At 37.4% G+C, this 24391-nt stretch overlaps 1 protein-coding gene across 2 annotated transcripts in view; it reads left to right on the top strand.

The window, feature by feature from the left end:
- USP22 (ubiquitin specific peptidase 22) overlaps positions 1-24391 on the top strand; it is a 251414-nt gene that overhangs the window by 128559 nt on the left and 98464 nt on the right. The window contains exons 3-4 of one of the 2 annotated variants that reach the window (XM_021008455.2): positions 22602-22715; positions 23265-23309. In XM_021008455.2, coding sequence (XP_020864114.1) covers positions 22602-22715; positions 23265-23309 — 159 coding nt within the window. The remainder of the gene's footprint in view (positions 1-22601; positions 22716-23264; positions 23310-24391) is intronic. The other variant, XM_021008456.2, reaches the window with a different exon arrangement.

Consider the following 24391-nt stretch of genomic DNA (forward strand, 5'->3'; position numbering starts at 1 on the left):
GCACAGTAACATTCTGTTACCTTTCATGTGCCACAATTTTTTTAGTCATTCCCCAACTGATAGGCTTATTCTTTGTTTTCAGTTCTTTGATGCTACAAAAAATGCTGCTATAAATATTTTGGTATATATGAGAGCTTTCTTCTTATCGATGAAATCTTTTCAGTATGTGCCTAATAATGAAACATCTAGGTCAAAGAGAATAGAAATTTGGCACTTTGTTTGCATAATTCCACATTGCTTCCCTATACTGATTCACTGGAAGGAAAAAGGAAATAGTCATTTATTAAGTGCCAGGAACTGTGCTAAATGCTTTGTAAATATTATTTCATTTGATCCTCACAACAATCCATGTTACAGTTGGGGAAACAGAGACAGACAGAGGTTAAGTGACTTGCCCAGTCACACAGTGAGTATGTGTGGCTGGATTAGAGCTTAAGTCTTTCCTGACTGCAGACCCAGCGCTATATCCAGTGCACCACCAGCTGGTTTGTAGTTCTGTTAGCAGTACCCTAGTGTGTCTCTCTTCCCACAGCTCCTCCAACACTATTTCCATTTCTGTCATCTTTGCCAGTTTACTGGATGTAAGGCAGAACCTTGGAATTTTGATTTGCATTTCTCTTTTAGTGATTGCATTGTTATTAATAGTTTACAATCTTCTTTTGCGAACTTTTTGTTCATGTCCTTTGACCACAATATATTGGGTCATTCATCCAACTATACATACTTCCATATACACCCACACACATAAATGTACATGTTGTCTATAGATCTTGGAAAACAAGCTCTTCAATACATTTTTAATAGCTTCATTAGAGAGTTCCTCATCTATATGAAGTTGAAATCTGTCTCCCTGCCTCTCTCTATTGCTCCTGCTGTTGTCAACCTGTAGCCAAACAGAATAAATTGATTTCCTTTTTTATGTGACAGCTCTTCAGATATCTGGAAGACAGTGATCATCATGTCCCTCTAATCCTATCCATATCTCCTTTTCTTCAGGCTAAGCATCTCTGTTTCCTTCTACTGAACCCAATATCCTCATTTTTCTTTTCAATATAGTCCAGCTTATCAGCCTTCCTAAAATGTAGTGAACACAACTGGACACACTTATGGCTGACCTAAGTCAGGGTATAAGGTGTTTGATATGGACACCATACTCTTATCTGGGCACTTGGATGTTGCATCAAACTTTTTGGCTTCTATAACTTAGTAGTAATAATAAATATGCTCCAGTTTGACTAGTAGTAAATATGTTCTAGGTCTCTCTTTTTTCCACATGCACTGCTGTTAGGCTGCTGCTTCTCCAGTTATGTACTTTTATAGTTGAGTATTTTCTAATAGTATTTTATTTTTTCAGTTACATGTAAACATAATTTTTAGCATTCATTTAAAAAATTTTGAGTTTTCTCACTCCCTCCCACACCTCCCCCATCCTAAGACAGCAAGCAACTTGATAATAGGTTATATATGTGTGATCATGTAAAACACATAACTGTGTTAGTCATGTGGTAAAAGATGAGACAGATCAAAAGGGGGGAAAAGCACCAAAAATAAGTGAAAGTAGTATGCTTCAATTTGCATTCGGATGCCGTCAGTTGATTCTCTGGATGTGAATAGCATTTTTCATCTTTTGGAATTGTCTTGGATCATTGTGTTGCTGAGAATAGCTAAGTCATTCATAGTTGATCATTGTACAGTGTTAATGTTACTGTGTACAATGTTATCCTGGTTCTGCTTACTTTACTCTGTATCAGTTCACGTAAGCCTTTTCAGGTTTTTCTGAAATGTAACTGCTTGTCATTTCTTATAGCGCAATAGTATTCCTTTACATTCATATACTACAATTTGTTCAGCTTGGGTTTAAAAAATACCTCTCCTAGTTGGATATTTTTTAAACCCAGTCATTTGACATTGCATTGATCCCTATGATGTTTCATGTTGTTAGATTTGGTTTATTACTTCAGTCTATCAGAATGTTTTTTGTATCCTGATTATGTCATCCAGTATATTAAGTATTCAATTCAGCAATATTTATTTGCTGCCTAGTTTATGCAAGAACTATTCTACACACTGAGGCTACAAAAATAACAACCTATGCTTTCCAGGAGAGCATATTCTGCTGGGGGTGGGGGGTGGGGGGTGGGGTGAGATATAACATAGAAACAGAGCCAAGCAAACCTTGACAGAAGCCCAGGATTCTTGTATGTGATGGTAAGGGGGCTGTGCATTTCCCATCATGCAGGTGGAGGGGGATGAAATGCCAAATTTGAGGAAACCAGTGGAATAAATTTGGCTGGAATACAGAGTATCTAAGGAAGTAATGTATCAGGAAAGTTAGGGTAAAGCCATATTATGAAAGACTGTGAATATCAAGGTCAGGAGTTGATATTTTATCTGAGAAGCAATAAGTAGCCAGAATTTTGAGCAAAGAAGCAAAAGTCATACTTGTTCTTAGGGAGGTGATTTTGGAAGCTTTATGGTAAATTAATTAAGAAAGGGAGATACTGCAAGAAGGGAGATGAATTAGGAAGTTATCAAAATGATCTGGGCACAACTGGACTAGAAAATAATTTGTTTTGGACATGTTGAGTTCCAAGGTATTGTTAAGATGTCTAGGCAAAGATGTCCAGTTGGCTTTTGGTAATATAAACTATAGCTCAGGAATATGACGAGGCCTGGATATGTTGATATGAGAAATGTATGTATAGAGAGAATTTAACCCATGGGAGCTGATGAGACCTCTGAGAGGTGATAGAGGATGATCCATCAATGAGTATGTGGAGTGTTTGGGCAGGTAGGAGGATAAAAAGGAGAAAGCACTGAGCATTTAGGGGAAAAGGGCATTGTTTACAGTGTCAGAATCTTCAGAGAGATAAAAATTCCACCAAATTTAGCAGTTAAGAGTCCATGGGTAACTGGAAAGAGCAATTTCAGTTTATTGGTGTGCTCAAAAGCCAGACTGCAAGGTGCTGAAAAGCAAGGAGGGAATGAGGGAACAGAGGCAATGAATGTAAATGTCTTTTCCCAGGAGTTTGGTTGTAAAAGGGAAAATAGATATGGGAGGATAACTTGAGGGGTATCAGGGTCAAGTGAAGGCTTTTTAAGGATGAGAGACTGAGTCATATTTGTAGGTTTGAGAAAAAGAGCCAGTAAATAGTAATACTTTGAAAAATAAGCAAGAGACAATGAGTGAAGGTGAAACTTTCTGGAGGGATGAGGTCAGGGGCACAAGTCGAATGGTTGGCTTTGACAAAAAGGGATTTCTTTGTTAGAGAATGGAGCAAAAGAGAAAAGAAGGAATGATGTTGAGGGGTTTTGAGATAAGCAATAGGAGAGAAGAGGTGGCTAGGAACCTCAGTGGATAGAGAGCTTCATACTTGGAGTGAGGAAACCAGATTTCAGACACTAGCTTGTCTGATTATGAGCAAGTCCCTGAACCTCTCTGAGCCTCACTTTCCTTATCTGTGAAGTGAAGGAGTTAGGTTCAATGGCCTTTAAGGTTCTTTCCAGCCTTAAATCAATGAATCTGCCCACTCTTTAGACTTCTCCATCTCTTCATGAATAGCCTTCTCACCCTGGAAATGTCTTTCCCCTAATGCCTATACCCCTAATTAGTGAGTCCTTAGCCTAGATCCCCATTTCAAAAGGGGCCCTGCCATTCTCACTTTACTCCAAACTCTACACATTCTCTGCATTTCTCTCCTTCCTCATCAAGAGCTTTGCTATATAACCACTACCTTTCCTCTTCTCTCTCCAGCTCACCTTTATCTGTCTTCCCCACTGTAATGTCAACTCCTAGGGTTATAGACTGTCTTGTTTGCGTGTATTTATTTTACTTATTTTAATCATCTATAATCTGCCTTCCTCTCCCCACCCTCACCCCTTACTCCCATTTGAGAACACAAGAAAAATGAAATCTATTACAAACATGTATAGTTGATCAAAACAACTTTCCAAGTTGACTGAGTCCGAAAAAAAAAAAGTTTGTCCTATTCTGCACTTTGAGTCCTTCACCTCTCTATCGGGAAATGTGCAACGTGTTCCATCATTAGTCCTCTGGCCTCATAGTTGGTCTGGCATAACATTTATATACCATTTTTATGGTACATAAATTCATCCAGACATGACAGAATCATTCCCAGGCCTTGTCTAATGAGACTCCCTCTGTGTACCTTGATGGTGATAGGGTTCAGAGGGGACACGTGTCACCCCCATATTTGATTGTAAGCAGTTTATCCTTGTTTAGTCCCTTATCACTGTTCATTCATGTTTACTTTTTTATGTTTCCTCACACCTGTGTTTGGTCTTTAGGGTTTTTCCACAGCTCTCATCTTTTCATTCAGAATGCTTAGAAGTCTAATGTTTACCTAAAGGTCCAATTCCCCCCCTGTATTATAATAATCAATTTTACTGAGTGACTGTAAGCCTGTATTCTTTATCTTCTGGGATATCATATTCCAAGTTCTCCACTCTTTTATGGAAGCTAAATTGTGATCCTGCCTGTAGCTCCTCTAATATATTTGAATTATTTCTTTCTGGATGCTTGCAGTATTTTTTCTTTGACCAGGAAACTGGATGTTGGCTATGATTTTCCTGGGAGTTTTCCATTCAGGGTTTCTTAAAAGAAATGATCACTGAATACTTTCTGTTTCCACTTCACCCTCTAGCAGTTTCCTTAAAGATTTCTTGAAAAAGGATGTCTAGACCCTTTTTTTTGTTTACAGTGTTTAGGCCAGTTGTTTCTGGTTTTTTGTTTGTTAGTTTTTAGAGGCAGTAGGGGTTAAATGATTTGCCCAGGATCACACAGCTAGTGTTTTGAAGCTGGATTTAAACTCAGGTCCTCCTGATTCCAGGGCCGGCGCTCTATCCACTGCGCCTCCTAACTGCCCTGTAGTCAGTTGTTTTTGTTATAAAATAGCCTAGATTTTTCTTCCAGTCTTTTGACTTTGTTTTAGTAGTTCTTGTAGTTGGAGAAGCTAAGTGGTACTGACCTTGGAGTGAGGAGGATCTGAATTCAAATTTGGCCCAGCTGTGTGAGCCTGAGCAAGTCACAACCCCTACTGCCTCAAAAAAAAAAATACTTCTTATAGACTCATAGAGACCCTGGCCTGTATTTAGTCCATCCTAATTTTCTTGGAGTTTGTTGCTTGGTCAGAGTTTTGTACCTCTTGTGCCAAGCGTTCTTTCTTCCATAGCTTTCATTTCTTTTCCAATTTTTCCCTCATGTTCTCATTCTATTTATAAAAACATCTTTTAACTCTTTTTTTTTTAAAGTCTTGCTACTTCTCTTCCAGGAATTTTAGTTGAGTTTGTGCCCACACTCTGTTTTCCTTTGATGTAAAGCTTGTAGAGGTTTTAGAGTTATTCTCTTCTGGGTTTGTACCTTGAGCTTCCTTGTCACCATTATAGCTCTTTATGACAAGATTCTTTTTGTTTGGTCACCTTTTCAGCTTCAGACTCAAAGTTAGGACTGGACTCTGCAGCACTTCTGGAGGGAAGATCTGAGCTGGCCCTCTTACTACTTTCTGAGAGTTTTGGATGTTGTGTTATTCTGGGATCTCAGGAACAAGCTGGGGACCTGCAAACTTTCAAATGTGCACAGTGGTCCAGGGTGAAGTCTGATTACTACCTCTCTGGTCTGATTTCTACAGCTTGCTGACCTATGTTTGGACCTAAGTAAGAATAGACTGCTGCTGTGTACTTAGCCCCTATCAGCCAACTGGAAAGCTCTCTTGGTTCAGAATGGCAAAATTGTAGTCTCCTCTTTGGTACAGGACTCCTGCCTTCATTGTTACTCTATAGGCAGTGCTGTATGCTGGAAATGAGATCGTGCTGTGAACTCAAAATCTGCTGGCTTCTGAATTTAATCCTTTCCTTGTACAAGCTCAGGACCTCCCTATCTGAGACTCCTGGCCCCAAGAGACAGCCCTCTTCTTAGTCTACTCTGGCCAGATCTGTGACCTCGAATTGAGTGGCTGGCAAGAAAGCTGCCAGTTCACACTTGTCCCCGTAGCAGTGCCTGGGTACAGGTCTGGTGGTTCACTGATATGGGTCTGGGATCTCGTCTTGCCCTCTGAGCACTGAGAATTCTCAAGCAGTATGCTTCTGGGCTACCCTCTCCCTATTTTCATATGCTATCTCTCTCTGCCAAGCTGGGCTGGACAAACAACTTTCTGTGCCTTTTTCTGAATTTCCCCATCAGGATTTGGTCTTTCTTAGATCTGTTTGGAGGGGAACTTGCTATGCTGCTTCTTGTCTCTGCTATCTGGGCTCTGCCCCGTTTGCTTGTATTTATAGCCACAGTGCCTGGCACATATTAAGCACTTAATAAATACTTTCTCTGTCAGATTTTGGGGGGGGAAAGCTATAATCTGATGCTTAGAATGGATGATCTTTATTTTCTCAGCAAAGCAGGAGTGAGGTCCTCTGCTAAGAGAAAATAGTAGGGAAAGTTGCAGAGGACTTGAGAAGAGAGTAAGCATTGAATAGAATGTAATTAAACAGGGAAGAATAAAATGATTGTAGCATGTAGAGGGCCCAGTTTCAATTAGGTAACATGTTTGTAGACATAATGGACATAACCATGTGACTCCCTCATAGGGATCCAGAAGAACATGAGGGATCTTGGAGGTGGCAATTGGTGAGTGAATCCAAGGTTGTGTTTTGGCAAGGGCATGGGCTGTAATAGGACAACAGGAAAAGGTTTCAGGGGTAGAAGGCAATTACGTACTTGTACTAATAGAGAGAAGGGAGGAAACTAAGGCCAGAATAGTAGTGGACCACTTTAGATGGGGTCAAGGAATAGATTTAGAGAGAGTTGAGGGCAAAGGGAGGGAGAGAAAGATAAAAGGTTGTGATCAGAAAGAATTCCAGAGTTCTTTATATTGAAGCTAGAACATTTGTGGGGTGAGGTCAGTGATTTGATCACCATCCCTGTGTATGACTTAGGTAGAGAGAAGGTATTGGGGAGAAATATGCAAGCTGAGGGAGTCAATGAACTTGAAAGCTAATATGTCAGTTAATTACAAGGACAAATATTGTGGTAAAGTGGAGAAATATTGTGTCAGATACTGCATCTCTTTAAAAGGAAGGGAGAATAACTTCGAGACTAGTAAATGACAGCAGTAGAATTCTGGATAGGGTGCTATAAATGAAGGGAGTGGACCTCAAGGGAGAAGAGACTCCTGAGTGGCATCTTTGCACAGGTCTGGAATTAGTAGCAAGAATTATGCTTACTCATCCTGGCCTGGTGTGTTGAGAAGCATAAAAGAAGGTTCACGGATGAAGATGATAAGGAATTGGATGGTCTTCTGGTGGAGCCAGGTTTCCATGAGTGCAAGAAGTTATAAGGAGTAGCAGAGGAAGAAATCTAAGAAGGGATGGGGGTGGGAGAGGTGGGATCAAATGGTGTGATGAAAAGTCAGTAAGCCTTCATTAAGTACTTGCTATGTGCTAGGCACTATGCTGAATTCAGGGATACGATACAAAGAAAGGTGAAAGATAGTCTCTGCTTTTGAGGAACTCAATTTAGTGGGGGATAAAACAAGGAAACAAATATGTACAAACAAGCTGCGTACAGGATAAGAAATAATTAAAGAGAAGGCACTAGAATTAAGAGAAATTGGGAACGGTTTCCTATAGTATTTGAATATAGGATTGAGTATAGGATTTGAATTAGGACTTGAAGAAAGCCAGGGAAGCCAGGAGGCAAAAATGAAGAGGGAGAGAGTGCCAAGAGATAGAATGTCTTGTTCATGGATGGGAGCCATGAGGTATGAAACAGAGGATTTTGTATTTGAACCTAAGGAGCCACTGGAATTTAAGTATGGTAGTAACATGATTGGACCTGTGCTTTAGAGAAAGAGAAAGAATACAGACTTGGGAGAGATAAAAGAGCTAAGGTAGGTGGATAAGGATGATGAGCAAAGAGGTAGCAGAGGAAAGCCTTTGTTTTCCCTTTTTCTTTCTTTTTTCTTGGCAAATGGTGACTCTAAATCATAGGTTTTAGGGAACCCATGAGGGGTGAGAGTTTCCTAATCACAAGAGTAGAGAAACATCATTTGACTGGAAATCCTACTCTCAAAAGGTCCTGTGTGATATAGGTCAGCATAAGACTGTTCCTTCTCAAATACAATGGAAGGGAGATCTGGTTAGCCATTTGGGTAAATAACCAGTAATTGCCAGGGACCTGACTAAATTTGTTCAGGTGTCTCTACCAGCTTAATATGTGATATTCTTGTCATCTCCATCTTTATCCAAGTTATTGATAAAATATGTTGCACAAAAGCAGAAGGATAGAACCTTACAGCACTTCCCTGGAGACTTCCCTCTCTGTTAACATTTATCCATTAGTCACCAGTCATTGGGTCCTGTTGTTCAATCGGTTTCAGATCTGCGTAACTGCATTATCATCCAATCTGTATTTCTCTATCTTGGCCATATCATTAAAGACTTTGTCAAAGGGTTTGTTGAAGTCCAAGTATCCTACTACACTTTCTATAGCATTTTCCTTATGTTAGTGTAGGAACCCATTAAAAATAAAGAAGAGGTTATTCTGGCACAATTTTTTTCTAATGAGCTGCATGAGACACTGCATTATGATCATTGCTTATGTTTCTAAGTGCTTACAAACTATGCCTTTAATGGATTTTTCCTCCTAGAATTTTGCCAAGAATTAGCATTAACTGTGCTATGGTGTCTACTATGGATACTTAATAGAAATTTGTAAAAATTGAGCTAGATTTGTTGCACATTCTTTGAACAGTGAAGTCTGCAGCATGTAGGCCATTCATGATAGTTTCATAAATAGTCACTGTCATTTGTTCAGTTATCCTATCTGCAAGTTCTTTTAATATTCTGGGAAAGAAATTCATCTGGGTGTGTTAATTTGAGCTCATATAGAGCAGTAGGGGCTATCTTACCATTTCATAACTTATCTTGGGTTTTAATTCTCTGTCTACCATTTATGTTTTGATATAAAGGTTATTTTCCTCAATAGAGAGTATAACCACAAAAGGAACTGAGTCTTCCTGCTTTCTTTCTGTTGGCATTTATCACCCAAAGTATTAGACCCTTTTTTCTTCTTACCCTCAACATAGCTTAAGAAACCCTTCAGGGTAGCATTTTTTTTTTAACAAACCTCAGCTTCTTCTAACTTTATCCTCCTTTTGACAATTTTTAAAATCAGCAATAATCTACCCTCTTTCCCTCTACCTTCCAGTTGAGAAAGAAAAAAAAGTCACAAATGTTTATAATTTAAGCAAAGAAATTTCCAGATTGGACATGTCTTTTAAAAAAAAAATCTCATTTTGTATTATTCAGCCTTTCACCTCTTTATCAGCAGGTAAGTAGCATATTTCATTAGCTTTCATCCTAATTTTCAGAGATTTTGTTGCTTGAGCAAGGTTTTGTACTTAAGCTAAGCTGTTAATCCCCTTTCTGATCCTTTTTTTCCATCATTCTCATTTCTTTTCCAGTTTTTTTCTCTAGCACTCTCATTTCATTTGTAAAAACATTGTTTATCTCTTTTGTTTTTCTTTTTTAAATTGAGGGAAGGAGGTGGAAGGGAGAAAAAATGTGCTTGTTAGTGGATAATTTTTCTAAAGCAAACAGAAAACCCATAAGCAAATTTTCCTGATAACTGAAGTTTATACCCTTGAAGAATTTTACATTTTTAACTATCAGGGTTAAATAGAAAACTTTCTAAGATTTACCACTTCCCTGTCTTCCTAAAAAAAAGTATAATGATCACAGTGCAGTACTATGCAAATGTTAGTTTAGTTATTTAGTCTGATTTGTACAGTTTTTGATTCTTCTTTTATTAATTTATTATTCTAATCTGTTGTGATCTGGGGTAACCAGATGATGAATCTCATTAGAAATTCTAGATCAATTAAAAACATATTAGTAGTATTTGTTGTTTTATAGAGGTTTTTTTTCCCCCCCACAGCAACCCATAGTGTTAGGGAGAGAAGTGGTTGTAGTCAAAGTTACCATTGCATTTTATATAAGAAGTTGAATCTAAGGGGTTGAGTGGCCTGAACTTTTTGCCTCCTTAAAGACCTCTTTTGCTTCCTTCATAATTCTCAGCTCTGTTCTATGTAGCTGTGGAACAGGATAAATAGATGATTTCAGGTTGTGAGCTTGGCTTTTTTCAGGAAAGGTAAAGCATAATTCTTTCTTAGATAAATTTAGGCTAACAGGCAAAGGGGGAGTATTCTGTAGGGAAGCAGTCTTTTTTAGTCAAGTAAAACAGTAATCAATCCTTAAGCCTTGTCTACCAGAAACTACTCCCCCTCCAGAAAAAAAAAATCACCCTTTGTTATTGATTTATTTCTTTGAGTTATTTGACTATGTATTTGAATCACAAATACATGTTAATCTTATACTCTACCAGTGGCCTTCTTATTTGCTAGAATATGGAATTTCTAAAGTTAAAGATGACCATATTTGTCCTGCAGGAAATTATTAATTCTCTAAAATTTAACATTAATTCCCTATAACCTATGTTTATAACTTTAGATTCTTCCTTGTCTCCTCCTTTTCATACTACTACAAATTCAAATAGTTACTAAGTCCTTTTTGTTGTAACTCCACAATATTTCTTGTATGTCTCTTTATTATTTTCAATATTACTACCATCTTTCAGGCCTTCATCTTCCTTTGTTACAGATAGCATTATGATATTTCAAACCTTCTAATTAAATTCATTGAACATTTTTTCAAGGTAGAACTATTATTTTGGCAGCTGTGTAAAGTGGTTTTAAAAGGGTGGAAATTGGAGGCAGGGAGACCAATTGGGAAGCAGGAAGACCAGGCATAAGGTTATAAGAACCTAGACTGGGATTGTGGCAGTTTGAGTACAGAAGTGAGTGCTGATGGGAGGGTGTAAGGTGTGGGACTTTGCAACTGATTGGCTGTGGAGGGAGAGATTAAAGAAGAAGCTAGTAGAATTGAGGATGGTGATGTAATAAAGAGGGAAGGAAGGAGAAGCAGATTTTGGAAGGTGAATGATAGATTCTGTTTTCAACATGTTGAGTTTGAAGAGTTGGAGAGACATACATATGGAGATGCCTAGAAGGTAATTAGAAATGCAGGATTCAAGCTCAGAAATGGTATATAGATAAAGGAATTTGTTCCATGGAGTCAGTAATTAAAGCCATGGAAGTGGATAAGATCACCTAGGGGAAGAAACATTGAGATTCCATCATGTTGCTCTACTATTCAGATTCTATGCCCTCCCCATCCCACAACAGAATGTAAGTTTCTTGAGAGCAGAGACTGTCACTTTTTTAATCCTTGTATCCTTTATATTATACATAATGCCTTACACAGAATAGTGTTTGAATTAAGTGGCTTCCTCCTTGCCTGCTAGATAACAAACAAACTGCTTAGCACTTAAAGGGCATTCAAGGACCTCCATAATCTGGCTTCACTTTCCTGTCTCAGTACCTTGGTCATATAGTTCCCTCTACCTAAGGTTACCTGACTCAACTCAAATGTTAACCGTTTTCTGTAAAACTTTCTCTGATCTTCTCCCCACCCTCAATTCTTGCTCTATTTATTTGTATAAATATCTTATCTAGTCCTGCTTAGTTTCCTGAGGAAGGGCAGGGACTATTTTATTTGTGTATATCCTGAACTGCTCTCCTTGCAGTGAGATATAGATTTTTGGTTAACTTTTAATTAAGACAATAGAGGCCATGAATTAAGATAGATAGATAGATGTAAGCATAATCTATAATTAAGGGTATCATTGATTATGACATTTAGGAGGTAACAAGACTTTTTTAAAAAAAATTTTCTTTTTTTTAGTGAGGCAAATAGGGTTAAGTGACTTGCCCAGAGTTGCACAGCTAGTGAGTGTTATGTGTCTGAGGCCAGTACTCTATCCACTGTGCCACCTAGCTGTCCCCATGAGTAGACTTTTTACCAATGGTAACTCCACAGGACACTGCATCTTTACCATTATACCATTACTGGAAAATGTAGAGCATATGTCAAAATTATGTGATTCCTTGAAAAATATAACAGTGACAGAAAAAATATAAAATGTAAAAATATAAGTGACAGAAGACAAAAGTGCGTTGGAAATGTTGTTGCTGACCAAAGACACACAGAGAGACACACAGTTTCATTCCACTGACCAGTCTTAGTCATAGAGAAGAGATGGTAAAATACACTTCCCTTCCTTGATAGAGATGTTGAAGTCAACAAGTGTAGAATGTGGCACGTGTTTTCAGACATAGATACTTGGTTGGATTTTGCATATTTGTTTTTCTTTGTTATAAGAGAGAATTAGGTAAGGAATAGAAAGGGATATTGAGAAATGACTTGTCAGCTGCTTCTGTATTGAGGAAGACTGAATCACTAATTCTTTGGTTTAAATGAGTTGAGCCCTCTTCAGGGAAAGAAAGGAGAGAGAAGGCTAAGAAAGAGTGCAAAGAAGCCACTTCTTCCAGATTCATTCCCTAGAGCAGCATTGTAATTTGTCATTATTTCTGTGAGCTTTTTAAAAAATGAAGAATCTTTGAAGATTTCAAAAGTATACCTTAAGCTAGAAACTAGCTTTCTAACAAGAAATACCTGAGTCTGAATGCATCCTTGATTTCCTTGTGGACAAATTCTTCCAGGTTCCAGGTACCATCCAGTGATTTCAGCAGATCTGAGCAAGATCATTTTAAAAAATTAGGTGTTTACTGTTTCTAATTCTTCACTAGTGAAGCATGAGAGGCCTAAATTGAGGTTTGCCTGATGATTATGGAATTACACTGTGAAAACATGTGAACATGTTAATAAATAGTACATAATTAGCTACTAGAGTATTTATGGAGGCCTTTCGAGGGACTTGAACAGCACAGTATGAGGTAGGAATGGTTTGATGATGATAGCCTTCACTGAAAATTGAGCTTTTGCTCCTTGAGGCCTAGCCAGACCTTTATTCTTACCTAACTCAAATTGAAATTCTTTGTCTCCCAAGCAACTTCTAGCTTAAATTTTAATATTAACTGACAGTTTATAGTGAATGAATGCTTGTTGACTGACAGACTGAAACAAAAGTTGGAATTCCACCATAAAGTAAAGCAAAGATAGTTTGTTTATGGTTTTTGATATATCAACAGAACAAAAATAATGCTAGTATTAATGTATTTTTGGAGAAGTATCTTCCTGAAACCAGTCTTTTAACCAATCACTCCCTCTCAGGATTCCCTTTTCAATTTGGTCAAAAGTAAGCAATTATATACTCTTAGTTGGATTAGATGAGATATTCCTTTTGATAGATCTTCTATTACAGTTAGATAGGATAGAATCTTTTTTTTTATAGTATCTTTTAAGTAGGACTTTTATTATATTGACATAAAGAAACATATGAGCATTTTATGTTCAAAGGATGATTACTGTAAGATTTTTTTTCTCAATTTTAAGTCTGTATATCTTAGTTTATAACAGTTGCCAAGACTATTGCCCTAGCTCAAAGTAGGCATTTAACAAATGCTTGGTAATATTCCTGTTTAAAGAGATTATTTACCTTGATAAAGAAAGTAAAAGTAACTGTTAAGAGTATTTATCCGATTGAATACTTAAGTTCTCTCAAGTTAACTTCTATTTAAAACAAAACCAAATACCCTATTTAATATGCCTGTTAAAGAACAGAACCTAGTAGACCATAACTACCACTCCTTTAGCAAAAAAAAAAATCCTGTTTCACTGTTAAAACATCTTTTCCCCCCTTAATCAAATATCGAACCTATTTTAGAATTGTTAGTCATTTTACCTCTCTGTAGCAGCCAAGTTTCTCTACTTAGTCTAGTTCTTTTGGCTGTTCAAATGCTTTGTCCCAAAGAACTGATCTCAATAATGATATACTTAGTATCCTAGAGGCTGTAGAGTGGAGTTGGTATTTATGTAAAAGCTCTGAAGAAGGGCTTACTTGTCTTTGAAAGCTTTTAATCAAATGGTAGAACAATTAATGAAATCCATTCAAAATGGAATATCTACTGCCTGCCTATTATTTACTCCATTAAATTCCTTTTCATTCTTTCCTGAATAACCTGGTCACCCTTATAAGACTTTTCTGCTGTGAGGGATGCTGTTTGGCTCTTGTACCTTAACGTCCAGCTGCAAGGAGCCCATTGTTAATGAATATACAATACCAATGGAAGGACTGTTCCATGCATCAACTAAGAGGACACCATCTGGTGTTTTAGAAAACCTTGTTTGATTCATATCATTAGAGGATTCTAATAATTTCTACAACTCTCATTTTTTTCATCAGGAATGCTTAGAAGGCCTGTGTTTCATTAAAAGTCCATTTTCCCCCTTATAGCATTGTACTCAGTTTTGCTGATTAAGTTATTCTTGGCTGTAAGCCCATATCCTTTGCCTTCTGAATATCATATTTCAAATTCTCTGCTCCTTTTTAGAGGCTAAATCATGTGTGATCCTGCTTGTGGTTCTTTGGTATTTAAATTGTTTCTTTCTGGCTTCTTGAAATGTTTTTTCTTTTGAATGGGAATTTTTATTTTGGAATTTTTGGGGGGAGATGATTTGAGAATTCTTTCTGTTTCTACTGTCTTCTAGCTCTACATTATCTGAAAAATTCTCTTTAAGGATTTTTTGAAATGGGATATTGAGGTTCTTTTTCGTTTGTGGTGTTCAGATAATCCAGTGATTCTTAAATATTTTTCCCTTGGTCTGTTTTCTGGGTCAGTTGTTTTTGCTATTAGGTACGTTTTTTTTTCAGTCTTTTGACTTTGTTTTATTATTTCTTATTGTTTCATGGAGTCATTAGCTTCAGTTTGGTTGATTCTAATTTTCAGAGTTTATTGCTTAGGCAAGCTTTTGTATCTCTTGTGCCAAGCTGTTAATTCCCTTTCCAGTTCATTCTTCCTTAGCTCTCATTTCTTTTCCAATTTTTTTCCTCCATTTCATTTATAAAATATTTAAAAAAATTTTTTTTTACTCTTGCTTCCATCTCTTCCTAGAATTCTAATTGAGTTTGTATCCAAGCTGCATTTTTCTCTGAGGCCTTGCTTATAGACCATTTTTAAGTCATTTTCTTCTGGGTTTGTGTTTTTCCTGCCATCCTAATAACTCTTTACGATGGATTCTGTTTTTGTTTGCTCGTCCTTTTAGCACACTTCCTAACTTTGGAGTTGATGTTAGGACTGAGCTCTGCAGCACTTTTTTGGAATATTGAATGTTGTGTTATTTTAGGAGCTCGGGGACAGACTGGAAACGTGTGAGCTGTCAGTGCTTCCGCAGTGATCTGATCCGAGATGAAGAGACCACTAGATGGTGACAATGGATAGAGCATTGAACCTGTAGTCTAGAAAACCTTTTAAAATTTACTACTGTGTGACCCTGGGCAAGTCACTTAACCTCTATTAGCCTTAGTTTCCTCAACTGTAAGAATTATAGGGGTAATTACAGAGGTAAGAATTACAGAACTGTAAGGGGTTAAGAATAACCCTGTCTCCCAGGATTGTATTAAGGATTAAATAAGCAATATTTGAAAAGTACTTAGTCCAGTGCCTGGCATATTAAAAGTGCTTTAAAAATGCTTGTTTCGGGGCAGCTAGGTGGCACAGTGGATAGAGCACCAGCTCTGGAGTTAGGAGGACCTGAGGTCAAATCCAGCCTCAGACTTGACACTTACTAGCTGTGTGACCCTGGGCAAGTCACTTAACCCCATTGCCTAGGGGGTGCCCTACCCCGCCCCACCCAAAAAAAAAAAAAAGCTTGTTTCTACTCTTCCTTCTAAAATCTTGCTTGCCTTTCTGGTCTAGGCTCTGGAAGTTCCTGACCTAGCAGTAGACTGCTGCTAGATTCAGCCCCTGTCAGCCGGCTGGAAGGTTCTGTCGGTTCCTGGTAATGGATTGTAGGGGAGCAATTTACCCAAAATGAAATTGTGCATATACCATTTGATCCAGAAATATTGCAACTACGCCTATACCCCAAAGAGATTAAAGAGAGAGCTCAGAATTAGAATTGTAAGCAATCCAAAGATTAATGGTAAACTGCATGGTGGGTGCATTTTACTGTAGTGGGTTGCCAGCAGTGAATAATTTATGGTCTAGAAATGGCATAAACGTCATTATCAAAAATACGACTGGAAAAGAAGCAATGGTAACTTGAAGCACTGACGATAAGGCCAAAAAAAAAAATCTCAAGGTGTTATAGAGCTTTATGCAATTTTTATGGGAAAATGTGAAGTTTTCATAGTTTGGATTGAATATTCACACTAAAGAAGGCATTGATTAAATTCCAGGGGACAGTCCAAGCCTGTGAAAGGGTTAGACACAAATAAGGATAATTAAATAGGAAAAAAATCTGAGGAAGTGGGAACATCAAACTCATAGAAGAATGCGGAGCATAAAGGGTTACGTCATGTTACTGTTAATTCCACTGCTCCCCGAATTTGTGTGAATTAGATTTTCAAACCCCATCCAGTAGTCCATTTAGTCCAGGAACATATAATATAAGAAAGTTGTACTATAAAGAATTTAGTAACCCTCTTAAGATTGCTGTAATGGGATTTAACTTTTAGGATCCAAAAATAGCTTTTGACTAAATATGGAGGGTGGAGTAGAGGCACAAGAAACAGAGAAGTAGAGGAGTGACCCAAATATCAGGTAGTTTAGTGTCTCATTACTGAGCTCCTTTACTTGGGAAACTATTAACAGAAGTGCTAGTTACCATCAATTACTTGGAATTCTATGGCATTTTAAAAATCATCTTAAGTTTCTGACTTTGTCTTTCTCCATGACCTGGCACAGTGCCCAGTGTAGAATAGGTGCATAGATGCTTTAAAAATGCTTATTTAATTATCTGGGGGTGGGGGAGAGGCAGTGGGGTTAAGTGACTTGCCCAGGGTAACACAGCTAGTAAGTGTCAAGTGTCTGAGGCCCTCCTGAGGTCTCACGTCCTCCTGACTTCAAGACTGATGCTCTATCTGCTGCACTACCTGGCTGCCGCCTTAGTTAATTCTTTTTATGGATGATGAACGTGAGGGCCAGAGAGGTTAAATTAATTGCACGTGATTACAAAATTAGTAGTAGCATCCTCTAGAAATTAGGAAGTTTCTCTGTAGTTTTTTTCAAACTAACAAAAAAAAAATCAAAGGACAAAATGAGTTATTTTTACTATGTAATTTCCTACCAGAAAGAGTGCATTACTGAAACCATAACTTGCAAATTCTACTCATTGTGAGAAAGGCATTCCAAAATTGCGAGAATTGTTTATTATGACATGAAAATAGTCTCTTTACCATACCGTAAGAAACACTGGAATAGGAATTGAACCCTCAGTTCTATCAGGACTGCCACCAGCCATCTAAGTTTTATTATCTGTAAAGTGAGGGAGTGGTTCTGTTAAACCTTGATGTTTGTTGAAACCACCCCTTGTAATGCCATTAATTCCACTGTAGCAGTCTTACAAATGGGAGTTGGGCCAAACAATGGAATTTATTGATGTTTTACTAGGGTTATTATTATAGTTTAACATTCATGCAACAGGGTTTGTTGGGACCCCTTTACATGAGTATATTCCTATATTGTATAATGCTTTCAACCTAATTAAAAAAAATTTTTTTTCAATCCTGTCATTCTGGCAAAAAATTCCTACAGAAAATGTTAGTATTCTTTTGTGTTTCAGCCTTTAAGTTTCTGTACAACTCTTACTTCTTTTATATTGTAAAGATTATTGCTTACTCAATTAATCACGCTCCAGACTATACTTGTATAAGTAATATTTTCTACACTGTTGAGGATTTTATGCTTAAATTCAATCAAGGAAATCTTTGTTGAGTGTAAAATGCAGTATCCAAATATATTCTAGCTGGTTTGAGTTTGGAAAGTCAATCTTGATTGTTTTCTTTATATGAGGAAAACAGTTTGACAAATAGAAGTTCTGTTTTGTCATACCAGAGAACTTATTCTTCATTCTGAGAGTCATTGATAGCTTTAAAAGTTTATGTGTCTTCCTATTGAGGACAATGCTGGGCCCACTTTCTCTTCTGTCTTGGCAAGCCTGGTCTCTTGAGTTCTCACATTCTTTAATTCCTTAAACCTTTAATCTGTTGCCCCAGGGACAATTTTACTTATAGCTTATGTGTTATGACTCACTTCTAGGATTTCTTCAAAAAGGGTAAAAAAGAATTCTGTATACAAAATGAATCTGGTATGAGATAATTTATTATGAAGTAATTTATTCCTATACACAAAATGAATGCTAAAGATATAAAACTTACAGCACATATGAACTGAAGAATTTAAAGTAGCATTTAGTAACTTATTTTGTAACTACTTCTTATTTGCTCAGAAACTGATACTTCAGCTTCATCAGAACATCATGCAGTTTGTAGGACTGATAATTAGGCATTATACATTTCACCTAAGCTCTGCACTGTCCAAACGACTCCTGCTTACACATCTTCTGGGCTTAAGGGAGGCTAGGGGGAGGCTTTGGACGTCCTGTTCTTGATGACTGTCCTTTCCAAAGTCCATTGCTAAGGATTTCTCCTGCTGTAATTAAAGTCTGACCTAATGGGACTTCTAGAATTCCTCTTGAACTTACCAGGTCACCTCTAAGACCAGAGGATGTCTGGTCTTAGTCAGGATGGATACTCTTTGATAAGATCAGGAAAGAACAAACAAAATGAAGCAAAGGCATCTAGAGTTCCCGGGGCAAAATCACCGTCCTAGCTGTCATATGGGCATGGTTGCTATGATGCTGGGATGGGGGCAAACGCCAGCCCTTCTCTCACCCTTCACTTATCTTTTTATCGACACGTTTCATGAGATGGAAACATCTCCACTTTATCCTGTAGCCTGGGCATGGCACTGACCAACTCATGTGTGTAGGGTGGTCTATAAGCATGGCATTTGGTATGGTCCCTGCCCTACTCCTCCTTCTCTCACTCTAACACATTAAGGAACAAAGGGGGAGATTCCCAGAAGAGACCCAGTCACAGTCAAAGCATGCTGCTACAACTTAAACTAAGGTCCTCTGTAGAGCTAACTTTGATGTGAAAGGGAAACGCTTCTGAGCCCTCACCATTGTTTTTCCCATTTCTACAAGTCAGTCACAGTGGTACCATTAACTTTTTTAAAAAATAACATTTATTTTCTCCCAGTTACATACAAAGACAATTTTTAATATTCATTTTTAAAAAATACAGAAAGCAAAAAATAGTATGCTTTGATCTGTATTCAGACTCTTTCATTTCTTTCTCTGGAAGTGGATAGTATTTTTTCCATCATGAGTCCTTTGGAATTGTCTTCGATCATTGTATTGCAGAGACTAGCTAAGTTATTCACAGTTGATAGTTGTACAGCATTGTTTTGGTACCATTAACTCTTAATCGTAACAACTACTCAATAGAAGGTAAAAACAGGAATAATCAAAGGGTCACAGTATTGCACTCACAAACTTGGGGCATGTTCTCCCACCATTGTACACAATGCTTGTGGGTAAGAGGAGGAAAGGGTACACGCTAGAAGTGACATAAAAGAGGAGGGAAAAATGCATGTGCCCGGGGCAACTCGTGACTGGACTAAAGGCCTGGAACTTAGTGAGGGTTTGGGGAAAATAATCTGTGCCACACATTACCTCCTTTTCCTGAGTCTCTCTCCTCTCCTACTGGACAAAACAACTTCCTTGCTGTTTTCATGCTGAGAGAACGGTGCTGAGTAGAGAGCAGCATTACATTGTTACATTGAAACAGTAGCCCTAAGCCAAGGCTGTGCTGGTTTCCAACCTTGCCTCACCTTGGCCAGGTGCAGAAGCAGTGTTAAGCAATTGTTTTCAGTGACAAGTACTTCCCTTAAACTGGGAAACAGCAAAGTTACCCAGATTTGCTTCCTGGGCTTCAAGGAGCTATCTTCTTCTTAAGCCACAAAGAGCAGTGCAGCCGAGACCTTCAGAGCTTTCCTGACTCCAGGGCTTGGATGCCAGTAAAGAGTAACACAGATAGGCCCAGCCAGCTTTTCACACAGCTCTTCTCCTTTTTCTAGTCATCATCTAGAAGTTCCCTTCCCCGGTCAAAATCTATGCCAGATCAGCTTTAGGGATTGCCAGTCCTCAGCCTTCAAACCGTGAATAGCATTGAAGAGCAGTACAGAGACCCTGATAGCTTTTCCCACAGCAGGATTCTCATTTTTCCACTGAGCTTCCTGCAGCTGCAGATTCTGCCTTACTTCAGTCAGCTCTTTTAACTGATTCAGTCTAAGACAGCTGCTTTTATCTTTTGATTTTCCTCTGTTCTGCTTCTGTCTCAGTCACCGGCTTCCTTCTTCAACTGGGTGTTATGTCTTCTCATTCTTCCCATCTCAGACTTCTTTATCATGTTACCTTATCTGCCTCAAGTCAGGGCCTCCTTCTGAGTAGTGCCTATCTCCAGTTCAGATTTAGGATCCCCAAATCCACAGTCTGTATGTATGACACATACAGGCCATATATGGTCATTATTCCCATCTCTCCCCCACTGGAACATTGGGCTCTCATAGGTGAGCTTTCACCTTAATTTGCCAGGAACTATAATTCCACAACATTCTCCAGCCAATTTTCCTACTTTCTTCCTCCCCCCCAATTCTTTTTATGGGTTATTGTCCTCTATTAGAATGTAAGCTTCTTGAGGAAAGGGACTGTTTTATTAAATACTTTATGTATGTACAGTTTTTCCAAAGTCCCCAAATACTCCTTTGATTTACAGTTTCTCAGCTATAGCGTTCAAATCCCTGAAAACATTCATATGTAAATAAACTGGGTAGACAGTAATGCAGTTCAGCCATCCTCTTGTTTTCTCAGTGCTTTTGCTTCTGAGCTACTTTAAAACAGACCTTCTTGATATGTTTATCTGAAGGACTGTTTCCTCTCAAGTTGCTTTTCTCAATGCCATTTTTAGCTCCTTTCAGTATGAACACGTCCCTATATGAAAATGGCAACACTTTACTTTGAAGCTAGAATAGCTGGAAAGAAGTTAGAAAAAGTTTATCACAGAATATTAGTGTGTCTTTGCTTCAAACCAGATACTCCTTTTCTTTGTTTCTGAGCAACAGATTCATTATTTGACATCTCTGTGATAAAGTGACAAATATACAAAATCTTTAGTTAGATGTAATCCTTGTTTTTTATTTATATGCTTCATGAGATAGAAAATCATGTTATTCTTTTTTAAAAATCAACAAATATTTAGGAAACACCCCACAGAGATTTTTTCTTTTCTTTTCTTTTAAATTTTATATCTTTTTTTGGCTAGGCAGTTGGGTTAAGTGACTTGGGCAGGGTCACACAGCTAGCCCAGAAGCTTTCAGAAGTGAAATGGTTGCCTTAGATGGTGAGCTCTTTTCATTAGAAGTCTTCAGTTGGAGGCGAGATTATCTTTATTGGGAATATTGTAGGAAGGATTTCTTTTCAGGTCTAGATTGGAAGAAGTGACCTCTCTTCCATCTCTAATATTACTGTCTCTGATACAGAAAGAAGTATTGAGGAGGGTCTCTTTCTTTAAGGGGTAGACAGTATAGTTGGGCAGACAACATTTGCCTATGGGAAACAATTAGAGAACAATACGAGACATTGTACAATTAAGAACAAAATTATGTGGTGCTGTAGGAATTCAGTGCAGTGGAGACCTATTTATTTTTATAGCAATAATACCAATTTAGGGAAATGATGTTTGCCTTTATATAAATATAGTCTAATATGATTATTTTTTCTAAAATTTTTAATGTTTTTGTTTTAGACAATGTATGTTTGAGGAGAATATTTGAAGGAAAAATTGTATTTTAAATATTTGGAAATTTTGTGATTGCTGTCCATCTAAAACAACTCAATTTAAACTAAATTTAGTATGCATCAAACAATATATAAGGAACCTCAGAGGTCAAATCACTAATGCCTTACTATTAACATTATTTTGAGCTCAAAACAGTTTGTTTACATCATTTTTCTTTTTAATGTTCTCTGTAAGGTAAATGTTATCTGTTCTTGAGGAAGCTAAGACAGAGAGGTCTCAGTACTGAGTACCCTAAAGGTCAGTAATAAAGCCATACTAGAAACCAAATTTGATTTTCCAAAACCAACTAGATGGCTTCAATTTAAAATATTTTTCCTTTCTGGGAGTCAGAGTGTGTACGAATAGGCATCATATTCTTGAGCTGTTCTGTACTAGTGAGAATCCCAAGAAATTATTAATAGATTCAATACAAATCAGTTATAACCGTTAAGTATCTGTATTCACTATTGCCGTTAATAATAGCTTTGCTCACGTTTTAAATACCATTTTCATGTTAAAGTGAAAAACACCATAATATTCTCAAGAATTTGGTATTTGGAAGATTGGCTTGCCTGAATTGGCAAGAAGCCATGGAATGACAAAGAAATTAATTGAATTACCCCCATATGTATGGGTATCTACATTGAAATGGAATAAAAACACTCTAGTAGGAGGTTTCTATGACTTTTAAGGTTTAGGCCAAACTAAAAAAAAATGTCAAACATAAACCTTCAAGCTTGTGAAAGCTAAAGAGCGTATTATCTTTCAGTTCCTAATTAAATTTTGTGTCTTTCTCCTCCCCCTCCCTTTCCCTCTCTTCTCATTGCAGCCATAGACCTTTTGTATGGGGGTATATACTGCTTTATGTGTCAGGATTACATATACGACAAAGACATGGAACAAATTGCCAAAGAAGAACAACGGAAGGCTTGGAAATTACAAGGTTTGGTTTTCCTTAAGTATCTGCCTCATTTATTGATTAATCATTCTAGTCCCTCACATCTGTCATTGGCAAAAACCAGTAAGGGGAAGAGAGAAACCTCCAGAGACAGTGGTGAAAGTTGGGGGATGGGTAGCATTGCTTTCTAGGAAGTTAGACTGTTTACTTAAAATATGCACTCCTCAAAATTGTAGCAAAACTGCTTTAAAAAAATTAGGTAAGTGTCTTGATTAAGCTAAAATTATGTCACCAAAGTAAAATTATTATCAGGTAGAGAATGTAATGATCTACCTAGTAGCTATTTTAGAGCTAAGCCTTAGGTAATGAGTCTGTTCCCCTCACGTGAAATGCCTTCTTTATATGTGTCTGATTTTTACCTATTGTGCCTACACACACATACACAGAGATTACTCACTTGCTGTCACTTTCCTTTTCTTTATTCACAAACCATGTCTATATTATGTATTTGTAGAGTTATATTTACACACAAAAATATCTATGCACACATTTGTTTTATTATTCAGTTTGCTTTCCCTAATTTTTCTTTTTTAGCTTTCACCCCAACAGTGGTTTCTCACTACCAGTGTACAATGACAGGTAAGAGGCACGGGCTGATGACACACTTAACTAATGAGCGTCCCTTTGGGGAATTATCCTGCCATTTTTAGGCAAAAATGATGGTTAAGAAATCAACTTTAGAGTAGCAGTTCGTTGTCTTTTTTGCAAGAAGAGATTTTAGGAATACATACATAAGTAATAACATGACAAATCCCTGTCATGATTGAGCTACTCTAAAACGGTCCTTTTTAGGGAATATAAGATTGAAAACAGGTGCTGTCACTGATGCTAAAGTATGTTTGTTTAGTTGAGTTTTTTTAATGCTCTACAAAACTCATTTTGAGATTTCAGTGATTGAATTTTTTTTTCCTTAGAAAAACTGAATTACCAGCTTTTGGTCTGTATTCAATGCTATAGTAGAATAGATATTTTCTGAAAATTCACAAAAATAGAAAATTGAGTAACTTTGGACTGGTGAATTACCATTTTGTCCAGTTCTTTAGTGAAATTGAATTGGTTACTGCCTTATGTAATTAAATGACATAGTCAGTAATACCAGTGCTGTTGCTAATTTTGAGAACATTGGTCAATGATGACCAAGACTGATCAGCTAGAAAATGAATGGCCATGTTTTCTTTCCTATGTGTTAGACCTTTTTGGGGGGTGGGGAGATATGGAAGTCCCTAATAGGATTCTCTTCTGAGACTTTTCTTTCTTAAATATACAGCTTCAAAATACCCTGGCACTTTGGGAATAGATCCAGAGATTCTTATCATTCCAAATAGACTCGCAGGTTTGAGATGTAGCAAAATATCTTCACTTAAGAGCAGTTGTTCTTAAGAACTGGAATCTTTCTTTTACTGTGACTTCCTAAGGTCAAAGGCCACTTGTTATAGGTAGTAAAAATCCTTTGGAGCCAAGAGTTTTCTCAGCAGTCCTGGAGGTGTCACAAAGGAGAAGCTAGTTCAGTCTTCTGTCCACCAAGCTTATGCTGCTTCCCTTTCTAATGAGTGCCAGTGACAATAAACACATTTACATAGCATTTGTTTTCTTTAAATGTAGAAGCATGTTTAGTATTTTTAAAGTCTAAATTACCTACAGAAAAGGCCATTTCCCATTTA

The sequence above is a fragment of the Phascolarctos cinereus genome, unplaced genomic scaffold (genome assembly GCF_003287225.1).
Source record: "Phascolarctos cinereus isolate Bilbo 61053 unplaced genomic scaffold, phaCin_HiC Scaffold_4;HRSCAF=312, whole genome shotgun sequence".
Lineage (NCBI taxonomy): Eukaryota > Metazoa > Chordata > Mammalia > Diprotodontia > Phascolarctidae > Phascolarctos > Phascolarctos cinereus.